At 40.3% G+C, this 25,165-nt stretch overlaps 1 protein-coding gene across 1 annotated transcript; it reads left to right on the forward strand.

The window, feature by feature from the left end:
• The first annotated feature begins 2,156 nt into the window (after positions 1-2,156).
• On the forward strand, positions 2,157-25,165 carry LOC122820528 (serine/threonine-protein phosphatase PP1-beta catalytic subunit). The gene is made up of 8 exons (XM_044098020.1): positions 2,157-2,315; positions 20,364-20,495; positions 20,574-20,804; positions 21,486-21,590; positions 21,686-21,757; positions 23,370-23,521; positions 23,609-23,743; positions 24,593-25,165. Exons 1-8 carry the CDS (start codon positions 2,264-2,266, stop codon positions 24,695-24,697), a joined length of 984 nt encoding a protein of 327 aa, XP_043953955.1. The 5' UTR covers positions 2,157-2,263; the 3' UTR covers positions 24,698-25,165.

The raw sequence follows: 25,165 nt of genomic DNA on the forward strand, positions 1-25,165 counted from the left end.
TATTACGTTCTAACTTTGCTTCAGAGTTCTAAATTTGAAATTCTGTTGAATTTAAAAGTTTGATTTAAGATTTCAACTGATAAATGTTACAGTCATAAGTAAAGGCTTGTAGCATATTCATTTCTGCCTCTTGTGGTATGGTGTCACATTTCATGCACTCTGTAATTGCAAATACATCAAAAATACAAATACTATAAAAAGTTTTTTTGTGTTCTTGCTTGTGAGCTCAATCTTCCTAACTACCTGGCAGAACAAATAAGTAAAGCAAAGAAAAAAAAAATATTCACAAATACATGAAGATGACTGTGCCCAGGTAAATGTTCCACAGGACTATTATTTTGAAAATAGAATTCGTGGGTTTCCGGTGCCGACTCCTGTGTAACTTGACAGCGGCTGCTCTTTGATTTTCCTTCTTAGTGCAACTCACCACCGCCCACTCAAACGGTGCGGAAATACCCAGATGACGCACTTTAAAGGAACAGAAAAATAAGTTGCGAGTGGGCGAGGCAATAACAAGAGTGGGAGAAAGAAACTTGTATCCTTTTCCATCTCCGCTAGAAGCGTGCACTCGTGGTTTTCATCCTCACTAAAAGTAGAACGTCCACCGAGATTTGTCCGCCTTTAACGAGTCAAAGCTCTTTGAGCAACATGGCTTTTTATTTCACTGACAGAAACGTCTCCAGACGCTTAGAAAGCTGTGTTCCAACCACCAGTGTGTAGCATTAGTAGCAATGTTTTTAGCTACTAATGCAAATTTTCTCTCTCTTTTTTTTTTTTAAAAAAAACAAACAAACAAACAAACAAATGAATAGGGGAATTCTGTCATCTGGCATAAAAAAGTGTGAATCACTCTGACCAGCAGAGGGTGCTGTAAGCCAAGAAAACGATTTTTTAAAAAGTCCATCATCACAACTTGTATATGACGAGTGTAGTAAAACATCTGAAGTTCTATTTCGACAAGTTGATGGGCAACATTAAGAGTACAAGTGGGCCCCACCTTGACGTCCCTTTGAAAAACAATTGCGTGACCTCCTGTGTAGATCCTTTCAAAAGATAAAATGTTAAACTCCAGATATGGATGATTCCCTAACTGCTTAATCACTCACTGAACACCATACCCAGAGATTCCTTAAAAAACTAAGTTAGTTTTTTAGATGCAGCAATTGATCAAAATATAGCTTTTTTGTGACTATAGGCACTAGATTCACAAAATCTATTGACATCTGTTTAAAGGTCTAATGTAACATCTGGCTCAAATTAAAGTTTTGCAAACCACATCAAAAATGTTGCAAAAATTACATTTTATCGGTAGAAAAGCATTGTCAGACACGTTAGTGCACACTTTTACAACTCACAGAATTGTTTATTGTAATGTAATTAATGGTAATGGTAATGATTGTAATGGACAATCAAAACGATTCAAGCTACTGCATTTTGAAGTAGCTTGAATGGAGCTATCTCTGTTCAAGCTACTTCAAAATGCAGTTCCAAGAATACTGATTACTGCAAAACAGCTCACATCTCTTGATTTTAAAGTTATTTAAATTAATTGATGATCAATGTTTGGACTAGCTGTCAGATTTATTTTGGTCAGTTATTTTTTATCACCCCAAATTCCTCTGGTTCTGCAGGAAGAATCTTCTGTTGGTGCCTTTGTGAGAGCCAAAACTCATAGTATGACCTTAACCTGAGAAAAAGACTTCCTGAAGACCTGAGAGCCTCATCTATTCAATTTGTCTATTATATATTCATGATTTTTATATATATTTTTTAATTCCAGTCATTATAGAATTTAGCAATCAAAATCTGTTTAATTGCACTTTTATCTTGTTTAAAAGTTTTTATGACAAATATTTTGATATTCAATATCAGTCTTGTTCAATCTTTGACAGGCGAGTCTTGAAGAAAAAGAAAATTTTCTAAGTCATTTCAGGAATTCCATCTTTGATTTCCGTTAAGCTATGGTTCTTAAACTACCTTTCCCATAAACCACTGCTGTATGTATGGCTTATGTATGGTAGATTTGGGTTGCATTCTGAAGAGCTTGTCATATTTTATCAGTAGATATAGAAATCTTTTGAGGCAAATGCATGCATTTTCTGCTCTTTCGCTGGAATATAAAATTTTCCGAGGGTCATTTAACGCAACAGCAGGACATTCATGGGAGGAGTTGGCGGGCAGTTGCTGCGCGTTGAGGCGGTGCCTTGCCTTCGCTGCCTGTACACCAGACTGCGGCGGGCATAGAGAGCTTTGCGTTACAGAAATGGCGGAGGGGGAGTTGGACGTTGACTCGTTGATTTCCAGGCTTCTAGAGGGTGAGTTCTCCATATTGTCTGTTCGCTGTGGCTTGCTGATTATTTTTCCTAAACTCTATGGATTTATTTTTGACCTGGGAACATTAACGAACTCGGTTAACTCGTTGGCTAGCTTAACGTTCGGGAGTACAACACTGGTCTTTCTGTCCGAGAACACAGGCACACCTCTCAGCCAGCTACTATTACACGTCTCACGGCTCCTTTAGACTAAATTGGTATCAAATAGTGTCTTAGAACACCGTGGTGCTTTCAGCCTGGAAATGTTGAGTCTCCCCTGTTTTAGTCGTTGCTTTGGAGTGTTTGTGCTCTCGTTCAGTATGGAGAGTAACGTCAGACTCTCCATACCAGCAATTAATTTCTACCAGCTTTCATGTCGCAGTATTAAGGTTATTACTTCGGCATGTTGCAGATCAGACACTAAATAACTATTAATCTCATGTCAACCACGACAAGGGATTACAACCCCTACTCATGTATATGTGTTAATTAGCCCAGTAAGAAGTTCTCGATTGTATGCAACAGCTTCATTTGCCAACAACAAACTTGGATGTTCATCCAAAGCAAATGGCCATCTTTAACTTTACTAATGGTGGCTCGAAAAATTGCACCTAATGTAAAGATGCCAGATAAGGTGTAGCGTTGTTTGGTTTTTAAACCATAATTATTCCTAAAAAGAAACGAGTTTTTCTAATGAGGTTTGGTGGGGCGGCTGAAGACGTCACAGTGTTGTGTTTGTGTGTGAACATTGCTAACTTAACAGTGTGTACATGAAAATTGATTATCTTCCACTTTTAGATAAATTTTCAGGGACCTTGGCCTCAAATTATGGAGTTATGGCGCTAAGGTTTAGTCACAATTACTTTTTGTTTTTCTGTGGCACTGTTGTGTATTTTTTTCCCAGTAACTTTATAGCTGGGACAGCACTAATAGCACCTACACACAGAAATGCAGCTCTTGAAAATAGAAGAAACATACCCATTTTTAAAAAGGCACCTCCGGGACACCAGTTTTGAGCCACTGGACTCGTAAAGAGGTGTTATTTATTTATTTATATGTATTTTTTTTAAAACACTAAACTGGACACAATAATGGCACTGATTTTTTAACTTTATTAATGTTCTCATGAGACAAACGGTAGAGAAAATGGTAGAAATAAAAATCCCCGCAATAAAGGCAGTTATTAAAGTTTTCAGACATTGAAACAATAAATTTATCTTCAAAATTCTTAAAATGATTTTTTTTGTTCTTTCTATGATAAATAAAATGAATGCTCAGCAGTTGCCTCTAAACATTTACAGAGTAGGAAGGGGAAAAAACAAACAAACTTAAAAGTGGACCCATCAGGGATTATGTGATCTATGTATTTATCATAGCTGATTATGATTATTGTAAATCCTCAAAAAAAATCCTCAAAAGCAGGTTACACATCTTGTCTTTCTGTTGAGCACAATAAAATCATTCAGGTTATGGAGCAGAAGCATTTTTAAAATTATAACTCGCATCAGATCCAACATTTGATCCCTTTTATTCCTCTTTTTGCATTTTCAAAATGAAGTGCAACAAATAAAATCTAATTTTTTTTTTTTTCTTCTACAGCAACCATTCAGAAAGCAGAGCAGTTTTTCAGAAAATGAAGTCTTTCTTTACTACCCAACATGTTGGATTGTGTATTAATTTCTCATAATCACTTCCAGCCTTAGGAAGCGTTTTTTGCTATCTCCATTTAATTATCTGTATTAGGATCAGAGGAGTTACTACGGTTACGCAGCTCTGAAGTTAAACAGAATTTCACCATATAACAATAGTTATAGTGATAGCGTTTTAAATTACCATGGTTATTAGAGCACCTTTATGGAGATTTCCAAATGGCCACCAACGTTCCCAACACAACTTCCACTTCCCATCGGGCTTCTTGATTGGTTCATTTGTTCCTTTGAATGTAATTGATTCTGCCCCGTTATCTGTTGGAGTTAAACATCTCCTTAGAAGGCTCCCTCTGTCATTTCAAACGTCTCCCTGATGATGAAAATAGTTACTAGTCAGCCATTTAAAAAAAAAACATTGTCTGTTTTATTCTTGACCATGGTACTAGACTAATTGTGAGTTTTGGATCAGCTGTTCTTTTGTGAGTAAATTTCAACCAGCAGTACTGACGATGTTATTTGTTCTGGGTATTTTCTTTCCCCGAGAAGGTGTGTGCTTATTTGTGTGTGTGTCGGGTGGAGTAGATCTGTGACTAAAGGTGCACGAGTCACATGACCGTCTCCACCTCTAAATTCCTGTCTTGCTCAGATTTTAAAGGGGCAGTATTATGTGTTTTCCAGGCACATGGTGCCATTTTATAACAGTCAAGTAAATGTTAACTTCAGTTGATGTAAAAATGCTATTATATGTATAAAATATATATAAAATGTGACTTAAAAGAAATTTGACTTCTTAATTTCGTGTCTTGAAATTGGGCCTCTGTCTCTTTAAGAAACTCCTACTTTTCTGAAAGGCCACCTTCAGGAAGTCATCACAACGTGGCTCCTTTATTAACCCTTTAACAACAATTTGACCAGCATTGCACTGAGAGGTATGAGCTCAGCAGTTCCACCAAGTGTTTGCCAATTGCTATTGGCTAGTCTAGAGGAACTAAGTGAGGGAGTTGTGGGGGAGGGCTGCTCTGTGAAGCAGAAGGTCTGAGAGTGCAGCACAGAGGAGGAGCTTTGTCCTCAAAGGCGGGGCTAGGTCCACCCAGGCGTGTTGCACCTCTGAGTGGTTGCCATAGAGATTAAAGGATTTCTCAAACATGCATGAAAGAATCAAGGCAACAGCCAGGTATGTTTTTGTTGAGATACCATGATGTGAAACTCAAAAAAGACTTATTTTTATTTGATAAATATCTACACTGGCCATCGTTCTTGTTTCTCTTGCTGATATTGGTTTGGCTCTGGTAATTGTGGATGTACTTTCGAAAAAAAGGCAGCTGTTGTTCCTACATCTTTTGTTATGTATTGCATTGCTGCGGAGGTTGACTACCGCAGATAAATATGGGATCCTGACCCAGGTGAGCTGATTGGCCAGGAACATGGATGGCCTCTCTGTGTGCAGTAAACACTCAAGCTGGTGGTGAGCCAGTGAAATTTTAACAACTGAGTTGATAAAGGGTGATTACAAGTTGTTTTCTCGGTATGTGAGCAGTGCATGACGACAATGCCTCCAGGTTAGATTTCATATTTGTCTGCTTTGTGATGCAACATACGGGAAAAGTGAAGGAAAACAATTCCAGATCAGGCCTCTGAGTTCATTCACACCACCCTCTTTTAGCCTGCTTTACTCCAACTCCATTTTGTTACTGGAGTCGTGAATGCGCAATCAAACTCTGATGTGGACCAAAAAAAGTGAACTACGGTCCGCTTACAAACCTAGGCCTGGGTTTGGTTAAACTGAACTCTGGTGCGCTTCAAATGCATAAGTGAATGCCAAGCGGACCTGGACCCGTTCCAAAAGCAGGATGCGAACCGTAGTGCATGGCATTCTGGGTAAATACAACCTAAAGAAACTAGCAAGTCTAGCGCTAGCAGGAGAAATGACTCTTGGCCTTTTACCAACGACAAGAGAAATCCTTGTAGTTGGATTTCTCTTGATTTTCTCTTGACATTTCATGAAGAAGGAAGCTGCACTCAGTATCTTTGGAGGTTTTTGTGTTGTTTCCTTCGGTGGTTCTTGGTGGAGCACCCCCACAGGCGAGAAGGTGAACAGTTTTTTTCCAAGACATTTTATTTGCTTCGCACAGTGCAGTGTGAAAGCAAACCGCATGAGCGGAAAATGGAACAAATGTTGCAATTTTGATCCCCAATAGAACACTGAACTATCGGGTATGAAAATGTTTTTTGACTCTTCATAATCCATGCTCGTGGTAATTTTCTGGTTTTGGACCATCAACCCGTTACTGTAGTGAGAGTTGGAAAGCAAAACAGTCTGACAAATGTGAACAGATGGAGCAAAATGACATGTAGTCAACGAGCAGGGAGGTAGGAGTAAATTTCCAGACACTCCTGAGAAGACACGTGAATCTAGAACTCGGTGTGACCGCAGATATAAATTTGACAGCTCCCACAGATGGAGCTAGGTCATTCAAACACGCATATGAAATCATAGTTATGTCACCGCAGGTGTGCAGTTTCATTCTGTAGACAGAGGAAAGGCCACGGTTTACTCTCCATTGTTCAGGGTGTGACAGGTTGACGGGTTCAATTTGATTTGAGCAACCTAATGGAATTAAACTTGTTTCTCTGTCGGTTTGAATCATCAGAGGAAGCGTAAGTGCTGCAAGCTGAGCCTCCAAGGTGCTCTGAAGCTTGAACACAGAGTTTGAACCAAAGTCCTCCAAACATGCAGTTCAATTAGTTCAGTATTTGGTTCCCGTTAACTGGCTCTGAGCTGCACTGGGGAAGAATGGAACAAAACTCCAGGCAAATTTGGTGAAAATCCAGTACTGATCAGTACTATTTTTAAATTGCATGATATGCAGTGGACCCCAGCATTAAACAGAGTGTCACAATAAAGTACTCTCTGATATAACTCCCTTCTAAAGTTGCCATCTGGGAGGAAAGAATGTCCTGTCCCTTTCTGTTCTTGCTCTGACTTTCTGTAGAAACCAGCATTACTCTTTATCAAAGACAGTTGGATGCTTATTAGAATTTTAATGGACTTCAAATCTAAAACCTATTGTCTTAACTGAAATTTAGTTCTTGTAGGAAAAGAAATGTTAATTTCTCAGTTGTGTTACAATGTCAACACAACTGAGATCTACGTTGGCTTTAATTAACAGACCTCTTGATGCATCAAGATGCAAAGGTGAAGGATCCTGATCCGTTTCACAAAAATCAACCGATTGTCCTAATTTTTAGGAACATTGAGTTGAGTTCTGAAGGACAGGCTGAGCAAGAAACACATCCTGGCCTTTCTATGCTACAGGAAAAAATAGAATTAACAACCGAGACTGAATACAGGCACATTGCTAAGAAGGTTTAACTTTTATTCATTAACTAGGAATCGTTATCACCCTGTAGGATTATAATTCTTTTGCTTTTTTTATAGTTAAAACAATTACTGCTCCAGAAAAGGTCATGAATTGAGCAGATGACTTGTTCACGAAAAAACACGACAGGCTTTGCTAGAAAATGTGTTAGCCATTTTTATTGAGGCACATTACGTACATATCCTCTAATCAAATGAACTCATTTAAGGTTTTAAATACCAATTCAGCAATCATTTATATACCATCTGGATATGTTTGTGTCTATGTATACATCATATTATGTTAAGGAAACTAAAATGTTGTTGTCAGGCAAAAACCTTGCCCCTTGTGTTCATCCTAAAGCCATGGAAAATGCTTGAAATGCCAGATTTTATTTAGAGAGCTGACCTTTCACAAACGCAAAGACTTCTCTTATGTTTTCTACCACTACGCTTTCCTTCAGCTTACCTGGCCAGGTTACATCAAAACCTTCCCAAGTAAAACTCTGTGGCTTTCTTTCTTTCTTTTTTTTTCTTTCAGGGATTTACCTGTAGGTCAGAATGACCAACTGCACGCTTCTTCTTCCCTGCTTGAATAACGGGGCCTTTCCACCAGTGAAAGGACTTTCCTTCATAGCTGTAGCAGTTTGATTTCTCCCTCTTTCAGCATGCACTGCTACAGATTGGGAGCTAAGTACCTCTACTGACTCAACTTCCAGAGGAGCTTATGTCCTACTAAATGTCAACAGCTGTCTCTGGTTGAAATGAACACACTCCTTCAGTGACAGTAATTCACAAGGGTAGGGTGCTTTACTCAGACATACAGTAGTATGGCTCCCCTTGGTTTCTTTTTTCAATTCTTTTCTAAAAAAATAGAAAAAGAGTGAAAAAAAATGTTGTATTTTTGTGTATTCGAGGATTTATTTATCCCCATTTTCAATAAACTGAGTGATGATGCTCTGAGTCTCTGAATTTTTAGTGTTAAAAATAATTTGAACAATAAACAGTAGTGAGCTAAAAGTATAAGTAAAGCTAAAGTTCTTTCTTTTGTGACTTATCAATTGTGCACACACAGCCAGATATTTAAAAAAAAGAAAATCTATGCAGAATTGCTTACAAAAAAAAAAGAAAAAAGGGCTGCACAGTGGTGCAGTTGGTAGAGCTGTTGCCTTGCAGCAAGAAGGTCCTGGGTTCGATTCCCGGCCGGGGATCTTTCTGCATGGAGTTTGCATGTTCTCCCTGTGCATGCGTGGGTTCTCTCCGGGTTCTCCGGCTTCCTCCCACAGTCCAAAAACATGACTGTCAGGTTAATTGGTTTCTCTAAATTCTCCCTGTGTGTGTGTGTGTGTGTGTGTGTGTGTGTGTGTGTGTGTGTGTGTGTGTGTGTTGTTTGTCTTGTATGTCTTTGTGGGTTAGGGTTAGGGGTTAGGGTTAGGGCTACCCTAACCCTGCGACAGACTGGTGACCTGTCCAGGGTGTACCCCGCCTCTCGCCCGGGACGCAGCTGGAGATAGGCACCAGCAACCCTCCTGACCCCATTAGGGACAAAGGGTGTAAAGAAAATGGATGGATGGATGGATGGAAAAAAGAAAAAAAAAAGAAAGAAATCGTACACACGGGATAGGTTTTAGAAAAGTTTTCGTGCAGACTAATCCGCTCCTGAGCATTGTTTTAAACATGCCAAACCCATAGGGGGCAGTGTAGCATAAAGCTAAAAACTATGTCAGCCAATCGGATTGCTTCAATTCCCGTTAGTAATTAAACATGGCGCCAGGAGGTTCTACTTTTCAGTAGCGTATTAGAATATAAAGTTATTAAAACACAAGACCATGTTTTGCAATAGGTGGGGACAATTGCCAGCTTTTGGTTTTTGCATGTCCCCAAGGCTAATCAGGTATTGGGGTAACATTTTTAAAACACCAAGTCAAGCATATAGTCAGACAGTTCTCCCCAATCCATTATCGACTATATTTGGCATCCCTCCAGACCTGGACCTTTCACGTTCTTTGAAACACGCCCTAACCTTCACTACTCTTTTGGCTCAAAGACTTCCTCTACTTAGACGGAAACTAAACTGTTTGTCTTGTGCTTAGACCTGGACGAGGTGCATTCAGGGTGGGTTGGGTTCTGGGAGAAATCAGCTTGAACTTTTTTTTTCCTCTCTCTCTCTCTATAACTACCGTGTTTTCATTGTGCTAATGATTGATGTATGTCAAGCTGTACAATTCAATAAAGAAGGTTGGGGGGAAAAAAACCAAAACAAAACATGACCACGTCGAACATGTCAAGCAAGTTTTCTCAAATCTCCTCTTTGGTATGTGGCTTTTTTTATTTGTATTAAACAGAGATTTTGTGTAGATTAAAGTCCAAAATGTACACAAATGTATTTGTTTTCCCAGATATCTGTGGATGAAGCCATTTCTAAAGTTGACTGGCAAATATTTCCAATAACAACTGCTGGCTCTCTGTTGATTGTCCTGCTGCAAAGAGAAAAGAAGCCATCCAAACAGTTTCTAAACAAGACCTGGTAGATCTGCAGATAATAAGCTTGCTGTTGGATGACGCAAGTCAACTTTAATAGCACTAACGTTTAAGCAATGTGGAAATGCAGCTTCTCAGTTTCTAGGCTGTTTTAGAAGAAATTCACATGGCAAAAACTTTTGAATCGTTGCTTTCATTAAACTCTGCTGTGACTAATACTGTTTTGGATCCCCAAGAATATCTGGCGACCGCGAAGGTTCACATCAAAAATATCAACCACAACTAATTTAACTAGTTGTGGTTAAATTAGTTGCTTCTAAATCAGGAGAAGCAAGGTGGAACTTTTTTTATTTGTATTTTTTAATTAAAGCTCTGTCTGTTTTTTTAAAGTGTTGCAAACAAGAAGCTCCATTAGGCAAATGAATGAAAGAATTTACTGCTTGCAAGTTCTGTTTCTTTATGATTCATATTTTGGAAGTGAGCTCATCTCCAAAGCATTTTTACGAGGAAGACTTCCTTTTTCAAAGCTTGAAACCTGTGAGATCCTTTTGGCTCATGAATGTTTTTGGCAATTAAAGAAGAAATGGTTTTAAGTATCTGTCCAAATCACTTAATGTTCTGCTGAATGCAGCACTTTTTATATTGTTAAAGTTGCATAGCAACTAATCTTTGGTTATTGATTTGCTGAAACATCCAAACTTTAAGTTGACTTTTTTCAAGCTTCATATCATGTGGTTTTATTATTCCCTACACGAAAACATACCAATCGCTTGACTGTCATGCATGTTAGAGAAACTTTTTGATCTCCATGGCAACCATTCAGCTGTGCAAAACAACTGGGTGGCTCTAGCTTTGCCTTCGAGGCGAAGCTCCGCCTCTGAGCTGCGGTTTCCAAGCTCCTGCCTCACAGAGCGGTCCTCCTCCACTCGGCTCCTTCAGACTAGCCAGCATTGCGGCGGCACGTAGCTGGTAGAAAAGTTTCTGAGCGTGACGAACGAAGGTGCCGTAAATATTGCTTACTTTAGTCCCCTGGTCTACCGTTCGTCTTCCCCCGGACTTAAGTTTGTCTGTTTCCTGGTCTGTTTCCTCCCCTCCACCCCCATCTGTTCGTTGGTTCATTCGCCTGCCTCCACCCCCACCACCCAAACAACATTTCCTGTATTCTCAAACCCAAAGAGCGACAGGTGTGGGTAGAGGTGAGAGTACATCTATTAAACGGACTGAAGATAAATACATAAACAAAAAGCTGGAGTATAGACATTTTTTATTATTAAATTGAATATAATTTCAGATTTTTGTAGAACTTTAAGTTATGAAGTGAGCTATTATTGTTCCAGGTTGATTTTGTAAACTACAGAACAGTAACTGTTAGGGACGCTCAAATATGGAAAAATTGGACTGATGTTGATATCTGATAGTAACATTGGTGTTATACCACATTTACCAATATTTAATCTTATTAAAAAAAATGTATCCGATTAATTGTAAGAATAATCGATAGATTAGTCGATTACTACAATATTTGTTTACAGCAGCCCTAATTATATGCCTTGGAAACGCATAGAGGTGCCTCTTTAAAAGTGGGATATGGGAAACTGATAAGTGATTTCCTAGTGCCTCTATTTGTTATTCTGATCAATAACTGTAGGTGATGTTTGTGTTTTATTTTTTTCTCCTCTTTCCATTCTTAAGGATTTTGGTCCAGTGTAAAACCATCCAGTTGAAGTTCAGTCAGTCCAGAGTTGCTGGTAACACTGCAGCGGTTTGATCATCTTTTCAAATAGACCACAGCTGGTCTCTTTTTTTGTTTCGGTCTATTTAAGACCAGAGTTGTATACTAATCATGGCTGTCTTTAGTAGAAGTGGGCTTCACTGGGTGAAATGTTGACTGAAAACAAGAATTTGAAAGTCTGAAATTTAGACTTGATAAATATGCAGTAACCCTTTGTGTATGAAGATTCACTCAGATATTCTGCTACACAAGTCCTTGCTTGTTAAAATACTGACTAGTGGCAGTTTTCCCCAGTCTTCTCTCTTTATTTCTGAATTTTATCGTTCTGATTATTAATCGTGGCATCTTAAGCCCTTTTACTCACAACAAACGTTGCTCTTCATCGGCCGCCCCAACAAGGTGTGACAGCAGGCGTTGTCTAGACGACAGGCCAAACCTGATAGACGGACATGGTTTCCAATCGGCTGAGGTCACTCTGTGACTTCAGGGCCCTCTGGTTTCATCACCCCGACACCAAACTGACCTGAGTTCAGTTCCAGCACCTCCACCAAAACACTGTGACCACTGCAAGGGTCTAATGTCGGAGGTGTGGCTTATCCTTATTGCTGTGAGGAAAAAGGCCAGTGCAGGACACAGTGGGGAATCAAACAGCCATCTGCTGTTTTTCCAGTTGATGTTTTTCCAGAGAATATCACTGCTGTTAGTTCCAGCACACTGAAGCTGCAGGGTGTCTGAGCAAGGTCACTGGTACCCTTCAGTCTACCAAACCAGCCTTTTTCACTGTGTTTGTGTTCTCCTTCACCACATTCCTCCTCCTCCTCCTCCTCTTCCTCCTCCTTGCTGTTCATTAGCTTCTACTAGTGCTGGGATCCAGCAAAGCAGCTCTTGCGCACGCTAACATTTGCAGCATAGCCATGCTTAAGCCCACATTGCTCCAGGCTTTAGCAACAACAGCCCTTCTGTGCGCTTTACCTGAACAGGTGGCTTTATGTGGCACGATTACCAACATGGTCACATGGCACCAGGAAAAGAGTGGAGGGGAAGTTTTCATTTCACTTGTTGGCAAATAGTTGCAAAATTTGCTGTTTATGAAGATTTAATGATGAGATTTATTTATGTTCCCCCCCACCAATGTATTACTTGCTGTGTCCATCGTTTCCGTAGACAGAAGGAACTGACCCGTCAATCCATCAACGACAGTAGAACTTTTTTTTTTTTACTGCAACACTTACCTGCTGGCAGGTTTGGCATCATTGAACATTTGGACTACAAAATCTTTGAGAGAAATAAAAATGTTGGATTTGGGAAACCGATTTGCCAGAAGTTCATGACCTTGTTTAGTGATTCCACATCAAATACTATAGCATAATTGTAAAAAAAAAAGAAAAAAAAAAGAAAAGTAGTAGTTACTAACTGGACTGAGAAATATGGCCCACACAGACGCTAAAGACACCAAAAGAAACCAAATTGAACTTTTCTGCAAAATTCAACTTTTCTAAAGTACACAACAAAGATGGGTAAAATTCTTTTTCTATTTTTTATCGAAGGGTAAAATAAAAAAATAAAAAATTGCGTGACTATTCTGTCAGGCAAAAGTTTGAGTCTCACTCAAACCTCTTCATTGTTGTTTGTGACTTGAAGCTACCGCTAACTAGCTGCTAATTTACCCTTTCTAGCTAGATTCCTTTTCTTGGATTGAAGATGAAAAATATTTGTAAATCCATTCTACCCAGAGTTCCTCATGTTGTGTATGTGTAGCTGCATCTGCTTCAAATAAAAAAAAAAAAAATCTTAAGCACCTGTTGCTAACTGATTAATTAGTAAAAGAAAACAAAAACATATAATCAATACTCTGTATTGATCAGTTGATGTTTAGCTGTAAATAATAAAACATTCACTGAATGTTATGCTGTTACCTTTTAGGCAATAAACAGCTTATTTTATATATAAAAAAACAAATTAAATTGTTGCATTTTGTTATGCGTTTCTAGTATTGAATAAAATATAAAATCACAGAGTTTAAAATAAATTTAAACTCTTATCAATCAATAGGATAATCAAGTACTAAAATAACCTTGCATCGATTACACGCCTCAAAACCGTAACATCCCATCATTACCAGACAGTAAACATGTCGCCTAGTAACATCTACATGTATGCATATTCTTCGATCCATAAAGGGTTAACATTTCTTTCTCAGCTGGAGTTAAACTGTGATAATTTTTGTTTTAAAAGAAAAAAAAATGAAACAACAAAAAGCCAGATTTTTGCATTGAACACTTTTAATCTTTTCCACATGTTTCTCTGCAGTTTGTGTCTCCCCGGTTGTGTTTTTTTTTCTTCTTCCTCTCTCTCTCTCTCTCTCTCTCTGAGTGCGAGAGCCGCTCAGCTCCAGGCTGCTGGCGTGGCATTCTGTTGTGGAAACAACAATGGTGGAGCCTGTGTGGCGAGGCGCGCTCGGCCCCTGGCACCAAACATGGCAGCCAGGGCTTTGCCCAGTCAAAGCCCTCCCTCACATCCACTCTTTTCTCTGCACTTTCATTTTTCTGCTGCTATTCAACTCCCCCCCCCACCACCACACACACACACTCCACCACCACCCCTCTCATTTTTCCACTCTTCTCCCACTCCCGTCTATCCCCCTCTTCTCTCATTCTCTCCTCTCAATTTCAGTCTTTCTTTGGCGCCACAAAGCCAAGCATTCACAGCTGGCACTTAAAGGCGAACAAAACCATCCCAATGAAAATGCAGAAAGCCTGCGCAGAAATGCCACTGCAGTCGGGACTCTGTGACTTTCTCGTTCAGTGAAGTTTGGGGGGGGGGACAGAGAGGGGTCACTGTTTTCCATCTGCCCCTGCGTGGGAGAGGGTTAGATAGAGGAGTGGGGGTGGCTGGCTGGAGTCCCAGCTAGAAAGAACAGCTAAAAAAAGGTCTGATGGGGCGTTTTCATGCAGCAGGGACAGAAACGTGCGCAGTCATGCCTGCTCAAAATTCACAGGGGCGCTACTGATCCGCCAACAGGAAATGCACTTGATCAGGAAGAAGGAAGAACCCCAAACGTCCCGTTTCTGATAAAATTTACTTTTCATGTCAATACAAAAAAAAAAAAAAAAAATCCAAACAAAACAAAACTGTGAGGCATGTTTTCATTTTTAACATCAAAACAGATGAATAAACACATCTAGGGTCTGTCGCAATAAATTGTCCCAGTAATTATCACGAAAAATGATATCATTGTTTCAAGATCATTTTCAAGTATTTTATTGGAAATGTCATGTCAATAAAGTTTTATTTAGTAAAGAACACTTAACACTGTGGCTGGAGGATGTTTTTAAAAATCCAGAATAAAACGCAATAAATAAAACTGAACTGAAACAATAAACATGAACTCTTTCTGAATAAAGTTTTCCTTTTATAAAACATCTGCATCATCTCGATGGATATTCTCGAGCTTAATTGCTTGCTGTGACAGGTTTAATATCTCCACATGTATTTAGTTTCAGTATCAGTCTGCAGTGTGTTTGTGCCCAAGTGAAAGGGAAGCAGCTCCACATTTTGCTGTTGGTGCAATAAAACTATTCAGAAGAGGAAACTGGAGAACTTTTCACCACGTGTGTGTTTAACAAGCTAAACCAGCAATGAGGACTCTGTGTGTGTGTGTGTGTGTGTGTGTGTGTGTGTGTGTGTGTGTGTGTGTGTGTGTGTGTGTGTGTGTGTGTGTGTGTGTGTGTTTGTTTTCCTTTAAAGCAAGTCTGTCCACTGTGAGAAACTTTGACATGAACAAACTGACTGAAATGCTTCATAGCAGTATGAGGATCTGCTGTTTGAAATCAGCGACCCTGTTCACACTGCCTTTAATGGAATCTGTTTAGTGTCGCTTTATCCACTTCTGATTTGATTTGTCAAAATATTAGATCGTAAGCTGGGGAGCCCCAGGTCGCAAATGAATAAAATAAAAAAAACAGAGCAGCTAAGATGTATTTAACATTTTGTTTTGCGTGACTTCTAACTTGTAGTATATGGAGACCATAAACCAGCTTGGTCTGGCAAGCAACCATCTAGAAAGACAATTTCAGATGGTACTTGAAAGAACTGCTTCAGATTTCTTTTTAAAAAAATGGAATATTTTGTTTTAACATGCAGAAATCTATGCATTTAATTTTTTCAAATCTAGAATGAAGTCTTAAAACTTGTGGGCTTTATAATGTCCTCGCTTTGGCTTCATTATGTAACTGATAAACACGACTCAAGCATAACGAAACAATTTAATGCTCAGTTTCATAGATTTATTGCAACCACGACCAAATCCACAATAAAAAAGTAAAAATATTGCTGATTTTATTAAGAAAAGTCATTCACATCCTGTGAATAACAAACAGCTCAAAGTGCTTCACATGGTAAACATCCTGCAACCAATTATGAAACATGCAATAAATCAGAATTTTGTTATTGTGCATAAAGAAAGCACAGCAAAATTTAAAATGTTACCTTCACATGAGATGCATTGATCGGTGTTATCCCAACTGTTCCATTAATATGAATTTTTATAAAAGCTTTTATGTTTTTTTTAATTTGTTTTGGCTGTTCATTTAAACAAACTCAGCGTTTGGGCCTCATCTCTACAGTTCTCCAGGAGTTTGTTGTGGATTTGTTCTGAATGCTGGTTCTCTGTTTGGTTCTGGCCAACAAAGAAACTAAACAGGAAGACACTGGATTTAAAAACTGGTGATGACTCATAGCAAAACGATTCTCTTCAGAACTTCTTTTTAGCTCCACCACATTAAGAAAACCTCCAAAAGATATAAAAAAAAAAAAAAAAAAAAAGTTTACACCAGCTCAGATTAAACCTCTCAGTTTTCATAGTATTGCCAGAACTTTTACCTTTCTATTTTAAACAGGAAGTTATTTACTCCAGAACCTTTCAAGACTTCAACCACAGACCACCAACCGATCACTGTAGTTGATCTTTGGCTAACTTTATTATTTTTGCTATAGTGTGGCCAGCCCTCTGTTAGCTGCTCTGGCTCTCTCTCCATCCCATACAGCACTCCTTCTTTGTCCTGACTGACTACTTCCTCCTTCCACTCCTCACCCGTGCCCATATATGGTCACATGTTCATTTCCCAGCGTCTGTGATTGACTTATTTATCAGTCGGCTCTTGGAGCTCTCTATAAACAAACGGGAACGCGATGCAACCGGCCTGCTAGCTTGTTTTAAGCTAGCTGATGTCAAGCTGCTGACCTGACTCAAGACCTTCTCAGTCTGTTAGCAGAAGTGATCAGACTGGTCCTGGGCTTTTTCTCTCTGGGCTGCATTGTTCTGGCTGTTGCAACAGCACTTTGGTGTGGTTTGAGCTGGGCTTCACCCTCCAATCCCTCCACATATTTGGCGAATTAACCTGCTTGTTGCTAGGCAGCCGGACTTTAATTCGGGGAACACTGGGTTTGTTTGTACCTAGAAGGATCAGGAACGGCTAAAGCGGTCTAATCAAAGCCACAGTGTGTTTTGTTCATCCTTTTAAAAAAATAAAAATAAAATAAAAAATTAGGTAATATTAATATGACGTTTTAGAGGGAATTGCTGTTTATGTTGCGTTTTGCTAAGTCTCTGCTGCAGTAAATCCTCGTCCAGGTGGAGCTGCTCAGGGCTGAGAGCTCTGTGAAGCTGTCTGGAATGCAGATTTCTCTCGGGAAGGGGGGTGGCGTGTGTGTGTGTGTGCGTGTGTGTGTGTGTGTGTGTGTGTTTGAGGCGCTGCTTTTTCCTAACGTCATAGTGTGTCGCTGAAGGTGCAGCAGGGTGATGACCCAGGAATGCAGCCACTTAAAGAAACAGATGTGATGTTTTTGCAAACTAAAATGTACAAGGATCCCACATTAATTTTTATTTATTTATTTATTTTATTCTGAAGGAATTGTAGTGTAACAGGAGTCTTTAGATTAACGTCTAAATTTTGGAAAATGTATTGGTGATATTGAATTGTGCAGTGAGAATGATTCCTGTTGTTGCTTTTTCTGTGTCTGAATGTTGTCCTGATACGATATTGATATCGGAAATCTGTCTGAAAAATGAGTATCTTGTATCTGTATCTGGCCTACTTCTAAAATCTATCATGCCGGCACTCCAACAGAAGTAGGGATGAATGATATATTGGCATTGACATCGGTATCAACCGATATTAGTAAATGTTTTTTACATATCGATATGATCCGATAAATAAAACGGAATTATAAGGTAATTATTAGTTATTCTTGTGACTATTGTTGACAATTATTCTCGGTTAGAGTTTAATATCATTTGATGAAGCCCTTTCTAATATTCCACACTACAAAATAAATAATAACAATCTAAATTATTCGTGTGAGATCACATCAGTCTGTATTGGGTGTTGCAAAGTTGCGTCCAGACGTCGGTATTAATAAATGTCAGAGATTGTAGATGAAAGTTAAAGAGAGGGAAAAATATAAATCATACTTGTTGTTATTTTCACACCAAACTGGAACTTTGTTGGGGGGAAAAAGCTTTGTTGTAATTTAAATCATGAAGAGTTCTCTAGACTCTCTCAGCCGTGGTTTTCACTGAGGGGGGAAAAACGTTGCCAACTTTCTAACAGTTGTCACCCAGCTGCTAACAGCACACGATAAACAGTTCCAGAAATTATGGCGACAAATCCCAAATACTGTTGTTTTGAGGCCATATCCAGATAATGTATTGATATTGGTGTAGTAATGCATGATCGCCCTCTGAGACTAGAAAACTCTAGTTTTGTTCAGAACACTCTACACTTCAAGAGGAAGATGTTACAAATATTTAAAATGAAAACAAAATGGATTGTGAAGTCATGTCCTGTAAAATCTCAACCATAGGAATGGAAACGATCGAGCTCATTTTCATTTATTATGCGATGAACTGATTGCTTATCTCGACAGGATTGGCTGACTTCCAGACTTTTGCAGAGGTAGAAAAAAAAAAAAAGAAAAAAAAAAAAGTTGGTTTGTCCAGAAAGTATCGGCTGAAAGTTGAGGAAGTGGCTCTGATTATCGGTGCAGCCGCTTCTGCAGGCTTTAGTATGCAGGCTGCGACCCGCTGGAGGTTCTACCTCGTCTGCAGATCCTTTACTCCCAGACAATAACCTCGCGACGTTTCCATGGCGATCAGAGGTAGGCGCCGCCCCTCCTCCTCACCTCTCCGTGAGCCGCAGTGCCGTGGCGACGGACGCGGGGATGCCGGGACACTTCCCTCCCCGCGAGCTTAGAGTGGTACGGTCCGAAGTCAAGGTCACCGTGTGTGTGTGTGTGTGTGTGTGTGTGTGTGTGTGTGAGTGTGTGTGAGGGGTAGGAGAAACCGAGGTGTTGATGCGAGCTCAGATTCTCCCGCCGCCTGAAAGCCGATCCTTCCAGGCCTCCTGCTTTTCCGTCTCGGTCCGTCCCAGATATCAGCTGAGACGGCACCGACGTGTGAACACGTCACCTCACAGCTGGAAGGGGACGGCTGTGTAATCACACAGCAGCCAACACACACACACACACACACACATTCCTCTTGGTTGTGTATTGTTGTGTGAACGGTCCTGTTTCTCTGAACATCAGATTCTCCGGTGCAGCGTTCTCCTGGCTAACCTGAGCCGGCCCTCCTTTTGGACCCTCCAGATATAGTCCTGGTGTCCCCTTTCAGTCAAAACGTGGACACAGGTTGTGTTAGCATGAGGCCGAGGGTGAGGTGGGCGTGATCATCGTGTCCAGGCAGAAATGGGACGACTTTCCTCCTGATTAAACCAGGTGGCGGCAGTGGTGGCGGCGGTGGCGTCCCTCCTGGCCCGTTGGACGGTCCCCCCCGTTCTGTGGTCTGAGTCGGCTCTGCTCCACTGGACTTGTTCTTTGTGTAAACACAGCAGGAAGAAACGGGGGAACGCTGAAGGGAATAGTTCTGACATCGTTTAACAGGGTCGACTAAAAATGATTTGATTAAACAAACATCACAAAATAGATCCGACATGCTTGATAAACTGAAATGTGCTCAATAATTTTCATGTTCATGATTTATTGTTTTTCTCTTTCCTTTCTACCAAAATCTGGATGAAAAGTTTTTATCCCAGTGCTTCTTTGGTCTCAACCAGCTCCTTCTTTTATTTATATTTTAATAGCAATTTTGTTTTCAGAGGTTTCATAATTCACTTTGTGTTGTTTGTATTTGTATTTTTATTTTGCATATTTCCAGTGTTGAATGTTCAATAGAGTTTAAAGTTTATTTGTACTTGAGAAAGTGTTCTTGAATTATTATTTTTATTATTATGCCATTACTATTCTATTACTGGAAATGGCCTCAAAAACATCATTATATCGTTTATTGCAATAACTTCTGGGCCGATAAAATCTCAGTAACTGAAACTGCATTTAAGAAAATAATCATTCAGATTAGCGCTGCAAAACGTTGGATATTCCTCATGTGACGTAATTGACTTTATAAACTGTATTTGACTATAGGACAGAACAAAATCCTATAAAATTAAAAATAATGAAGTGTAGGCTACATGTAGACATGAATATAATAGAACAATGATTTGTTTCTACACAAAAATGGGACTAAAATTAGACATGACTGATGTGACTGAACTAAGCTTTTTTTCCCCTCTTAAACGCAAACAACAAAAACCAAAACATTGCCCAACAGGAAGTGTGTCCAAACGTCCCTCCCACACAGTCTATTTCTGTCTTCCTGTTGCTTAAAAGTCGCCCCCTCATATTTAGCTTCAAGTCGAGGCAGAGGTCATGTGACATCACGGATCATGCATCTGTTTTAACCTGTTCTCCACTTCTCCTTGTCCTCCCACCAGTGCGAGGATGCCGCCCAGGCAAGATCGTCCAGATGACGGAGGCGGAGGTGCGCGGCCTCTGCATCAAATCCCGGGAAATTTTCCTTAGCCAGCCAATCCTGCTGGAGCTGGAGGCTCCGCTCAAAATTTGCGGTAAGCTCCGCCCACCTCCCTGACTAAGCGGCACGTTTTCCTGGAAGGATCCCGCAGCATGCTTCCCGTTTCCTCCAGGTGACATCCATGGACAGTACACAGACCTGCTGAGGCTCTTTGAGTACGGCGGCTTCCCCCCAGAGGCTAACTACCTGTTCCTGGGCGACTACGTGGACAGAGGGAAGCAGTCGCTGGAGACCATCTGCCTGCTGCTGGCGTACAAGATCAAATACCCCGAGAACTTCTTCCTGCTCCGGGGCAACCACGAGTGTGCCTCCATCAACCGCATCTACGGCTTCTACGACGAGTGTAAGCTCCGCCTACTCCATCTACTTCCTGTTTTAATGTAGGGTTTGGAAGAGAGAAGGAGGACCGGTACAGCGGTCGCAATTTATTTCAGTTCTGTTCAATTGAAGGAACATTGAAAATACTATTTATTATTTTTCTAAACATGTTGGAATTTCAGTCATAAACAATTTTCACTGAGGTATCCACATTTTAGCTATTTATGCAGAAAGCGACAGCAATCACATTTTTTCCATAAAGATATTTTTTATCTTTTCCTGCTAACCGGTTAGCTAAAAATGCTATATTTTAATGATGCTAACCAAGTTTTTGTTGAAAAGTAAATAATTGTAAATCTGAAGCATAAGAAGGTTCCTCATGCCTTAAACTAAAGGCTAAAAAATAGCATAATTTATCTGTTTTTCTAACAAATGAAGCTATTAGTTAACTAGAAAACAAACTATTTAAGAAATTAAGCTAAGAATAGCTTGGCTTAGCTGAGCTATTTGTTAAGAAATGTCTAACAATTTAAGCTAACAAACAGCTTAGTTTGTTTAACAAATAGCTAAAAATTGTTTTCTTAGACAGTTGTCTAAATTTTTCGACTCTTTTTAATTTATTATGCAATTAATTGATTTACTTCTTATTGTGACAAGCTAATGTGTTCACAGTGGGCTCTTTCTAACACTCCTGTTGATCCTGTAGGTAAACGCAGGTTCAACATCAAACTGTGGAAGACTTTTACCGACTGTTTCAACTGCCTGCCCATCGCCGCCATAGTGGATGAGAAGATCTTCTGTTGCCATGGAGGTAATGAGACCTGGAGTGTCGGAGGTTCAGGTTTCTGATAAAAACAAAGTCCTGTAACCCTTCTGCCTCTCTCTCTCTCTCTCTCTCTCCGTCAGGACTTTCTCCTGACCTCCAGTCTATGGAGCAGATCAGACGGATCATGAGACCCACAGATGTGCCTGACACAGGTAGCTTAACACACACACACACACACACACACACACACACACACACACACAGAGCAGACCAGCTGGGCTTCACGCCAAACAAAAGGAGAAATTAGAAATAAATCAGAGGGGTAAAAATGATCACTCTGCCTCACATCCAAATCTGGTTCATCTGGACGTTTCTTCAGTGTCTTTAGAAGTGAACTGGGTTCCCTTTCAGAGCAGACCATAAAAACAAAAAGATCGCACAACGGCAAAATAAAACCTCTTCAAATGATCTCACCAAAGGTAGAAAAACGTCACACCAGCCTCAGGCTAGTTTTATTTTTTATTTCTTTTAATAAAGGCAAATGGTCCTTTTCTTTTTATTTTTCTACAAGAAAAATCCTGAAGGATGATGTGACCGTCTCCTCTAGTATCATTATCCGGAACACCTCTATAAGGTTGCAGAGTGGCCTAGTCAAAGTTTGAATCCAATTGAGATTCATGGTTAACCACTCATCAAAGAGAAATTGCAAGTTTTGCCAAAGCTCTGGAGTCAATGAATTTTTCTGACAACCTGATGTAGCCTGAAGGAAATGATTTAAAAAAAAAAAGAAGCAACAAATCATCTAAGGCAATTCAAGAATAAATGAGAAATGAAACCTGGATCAGAGAGGAAAGGAGCACAAAGTTCAGTCTGACAGAAGCCAGGCTGCCATGTTGCCCCACTGGCCCTCTGACCACCAGCAGCAGGCGAGGCGGGTTTCAGCAGAGGTGGATGGAGTTGGAACTGAACCGGCAACCCACTGATTGCAGGGTGAACTCCTACCATCATTATGACCAAGAAAACCAAAAAACATCTAAAATAGATAAATGGCGTTTAGCCCTGTGGAGGATAAGTAGATCCTGGCGGCCTGCCAGGCTGATAAAACCCTGGAGGAACTCTGGAAGCCATTTTGAAGGTTTTGGGACTCCAGTAAACTCCAATCACAACTAAAAAAGTTGGAAGAGTGAACCTTCCCAGAAATGACTGGCCAGTTCTTAGCTTTATCACTTGGTTTCCATAGTGCCTGGTTGGTTTGAATTGCTAGCTTCCCTCCAATAAAACCTTTATTTGAATTCAACTCAGGCTGACTTGGTGGTGTTTTTTTGTTTTGTTTGTCTGTACAACACATTTAAGTGTTAAAGCAGAATTGTATTAACTTAGTAAGGGGGTAAAAGGTTTTTCTCAGCCTCTCCTACGGTGGCCTGTTTAGCCCATTTTCCCTTTTCATCCTGATGAACCAACATAAACTCAGGTTCTCTTCCTGTTTCTCCGCTGAATGATTTGTGGTCTAATCTAAGAACAGGAGCTTCTCCAGCCTTTTTCCCCCTGATCTACTTGTAGCTGGACCAGAGGAAGAGGAGCCTCTCTGTGTTCACCCCCTCATTAAACCTCTTCCTGTCCTTATAAGGCAGCTGGAGTTAAGACCCTGGCAGCCTCCGTCTCACATCCTCTTATGGAGTTTCACCATGACTGCATGTGAACGCTTCACAAATGTCACTCTAAAAAAAAAAAAAAAGAAAAAAAGACTGCCAGTGTTTCCCTGCGACCAGGTGACTAGCTAGTGATGGACTCTGACGTTTTGTTTCACTTCTGTCCCCCCTGCAGGTCTTCTGTGCGACCTGCTGTGGTCGGACCCCGATAAGGACGTCCAGGGCTGGGGGGAGAACGACCGCGGCGTCTCCTTCACGTTCGGCGCCGACGTGGTCAGCAAGTTCCTCAACCGCCACGATTTGGACCTCATCTGTAGAGCTCACCAGGTACCACAGCTCCTTCCTACCAGATTTTTTTTCCCCCCACTCTGCTGTAAAGACCTTGGCTGACTCTCGTGTGTCCGACGCCCCCAGGTGGTAGAAGATGGGTATGAGTTCTTTGCCAAGCGGCAGCTGGTGACTCTGTTCTCTGCTCCCAACTACTGCGGGGAGTTTGACAACGCCGGTGGCATGATGAGCGTGGACGAAACCCTGATGTGCTCCTTCCAGGTCTGTTGTCATAGTAACTGACCCAGGATCTTTTAGAACCCAGATTATCATGTGAAGTGATTCTGACAGGAAGTTGTTGAGAGGTTCCCAAGCCTTTCTACACCATGTGCCCCCAAACAGCATTAGTATCTCACTGTTTTTTTTCACTATTCTATAATTATTATGTTTTAGCTTAAATTCAGCCTGATATGTTCTGGTTTTAGTTGACAAGGAATATTTAGGGTTTTTGCAGCGGAATTCTCCTCAGCTTCATTGTTCCTTCTGTTGCCATTCATAAAGATAATGACAAAATACATTTCATTAAGTTATTTTAACGTGTATTTTGCAATAATAATAGAAAAACAAATAAGATTTTAGGATGTAAATTTCAACAAATTTTTTTCTATTAAATTTTTTTTGTTTTCTTTTTCCTCACCTTCCCTCCAACCTTCTGAGCGCCCTCTGGTGGCCCCCTGGGTTTACTGCAGTGACAAACACAGGCTTAAGGTTCCTTCACAAACTTAAAGTATGGAGTCTGATTGGATCATTTTCCAAATCCACATAAGAATGGGAAAATAAAAATTCAGAATATTTGGAAAAATCTTTTTTACTATTCTTTTTACAATTAACACAACTTAGTGCTGATTCATGTGAAGCATATCATAGGTCAGTGACTTGTCAGCCTCAGTGCTATTAATGCAAAGGTCTGGCCTGTTCCATATTGGACGTCATGAAATTCAGATGTGTTGCCATGGAGATGTTTGACGCTAACAAATATTTACTTAAAACTCAAGAGTTCAGCTCACGTTGCCAGGTAGAGCTGCTGGTCCAGTAATAACCGATTCTTCTTCTTTTTCTTCCTCCTCCCAGATCCTGAAGCCGTCTGAGAAGAAGGCCAAGTACCAGTATGGAGGGATGAACTCCGGCCGGCCCGTCACGCCGCCCCGCACAGCCCAACCCCCAAAGAAACGATGAAGATGGACAGACGGACAGAAAGACGACGAGATGATACGATTGTCTCCTTCTGGCTTTTCACATTAAAGAAGTAAAAGCAGCACTTGGCAGAGAAGGAACCAAACCCCCCCCATTTTAAATAAGCCCCCTCCCTCCCCCCACGCTCCAAAAACAACCTTTTTTTTTCCATTTAATCTCTTGAACTGCTGTTGTACTCTTCTTCTTCTTCTTGGTCTAAGCTCCTCTTCCTCATCCTCCCTCTGCATCTATGTAACATTTGGAAAAAGTGTTTCAATAAGACACAGTCATTCTGTAGCATATCTTTATATATATTTTTGTCCTTATTTTTTTGTGTTTTGGTTTTTCTCTTAACAGAATGACAACAGTTTTTAGTTTCCCACATGTCCTTCCTCCCCTGCCTGTACAGACACCACAGGTATTAATGACGACTGCTGGGTTTTCAATAAATAATACAGGGAATAAATCCCA

The sequence above is a fragment of the Gambusia affinis genome, linkage group LG18, assembly GCF_019740435.1.
Source record: "Gambusia affinis linkage group LG18, SWU_Gaff_1.0, whole genome shotgun sequence".
Taxonomy (NCBI): Eukaryota; Metazoa; Chordata; class Actinopteri; order Cyprinodontiformes; family Poeciliidae; genus Gambusia; species Gambusia affinis.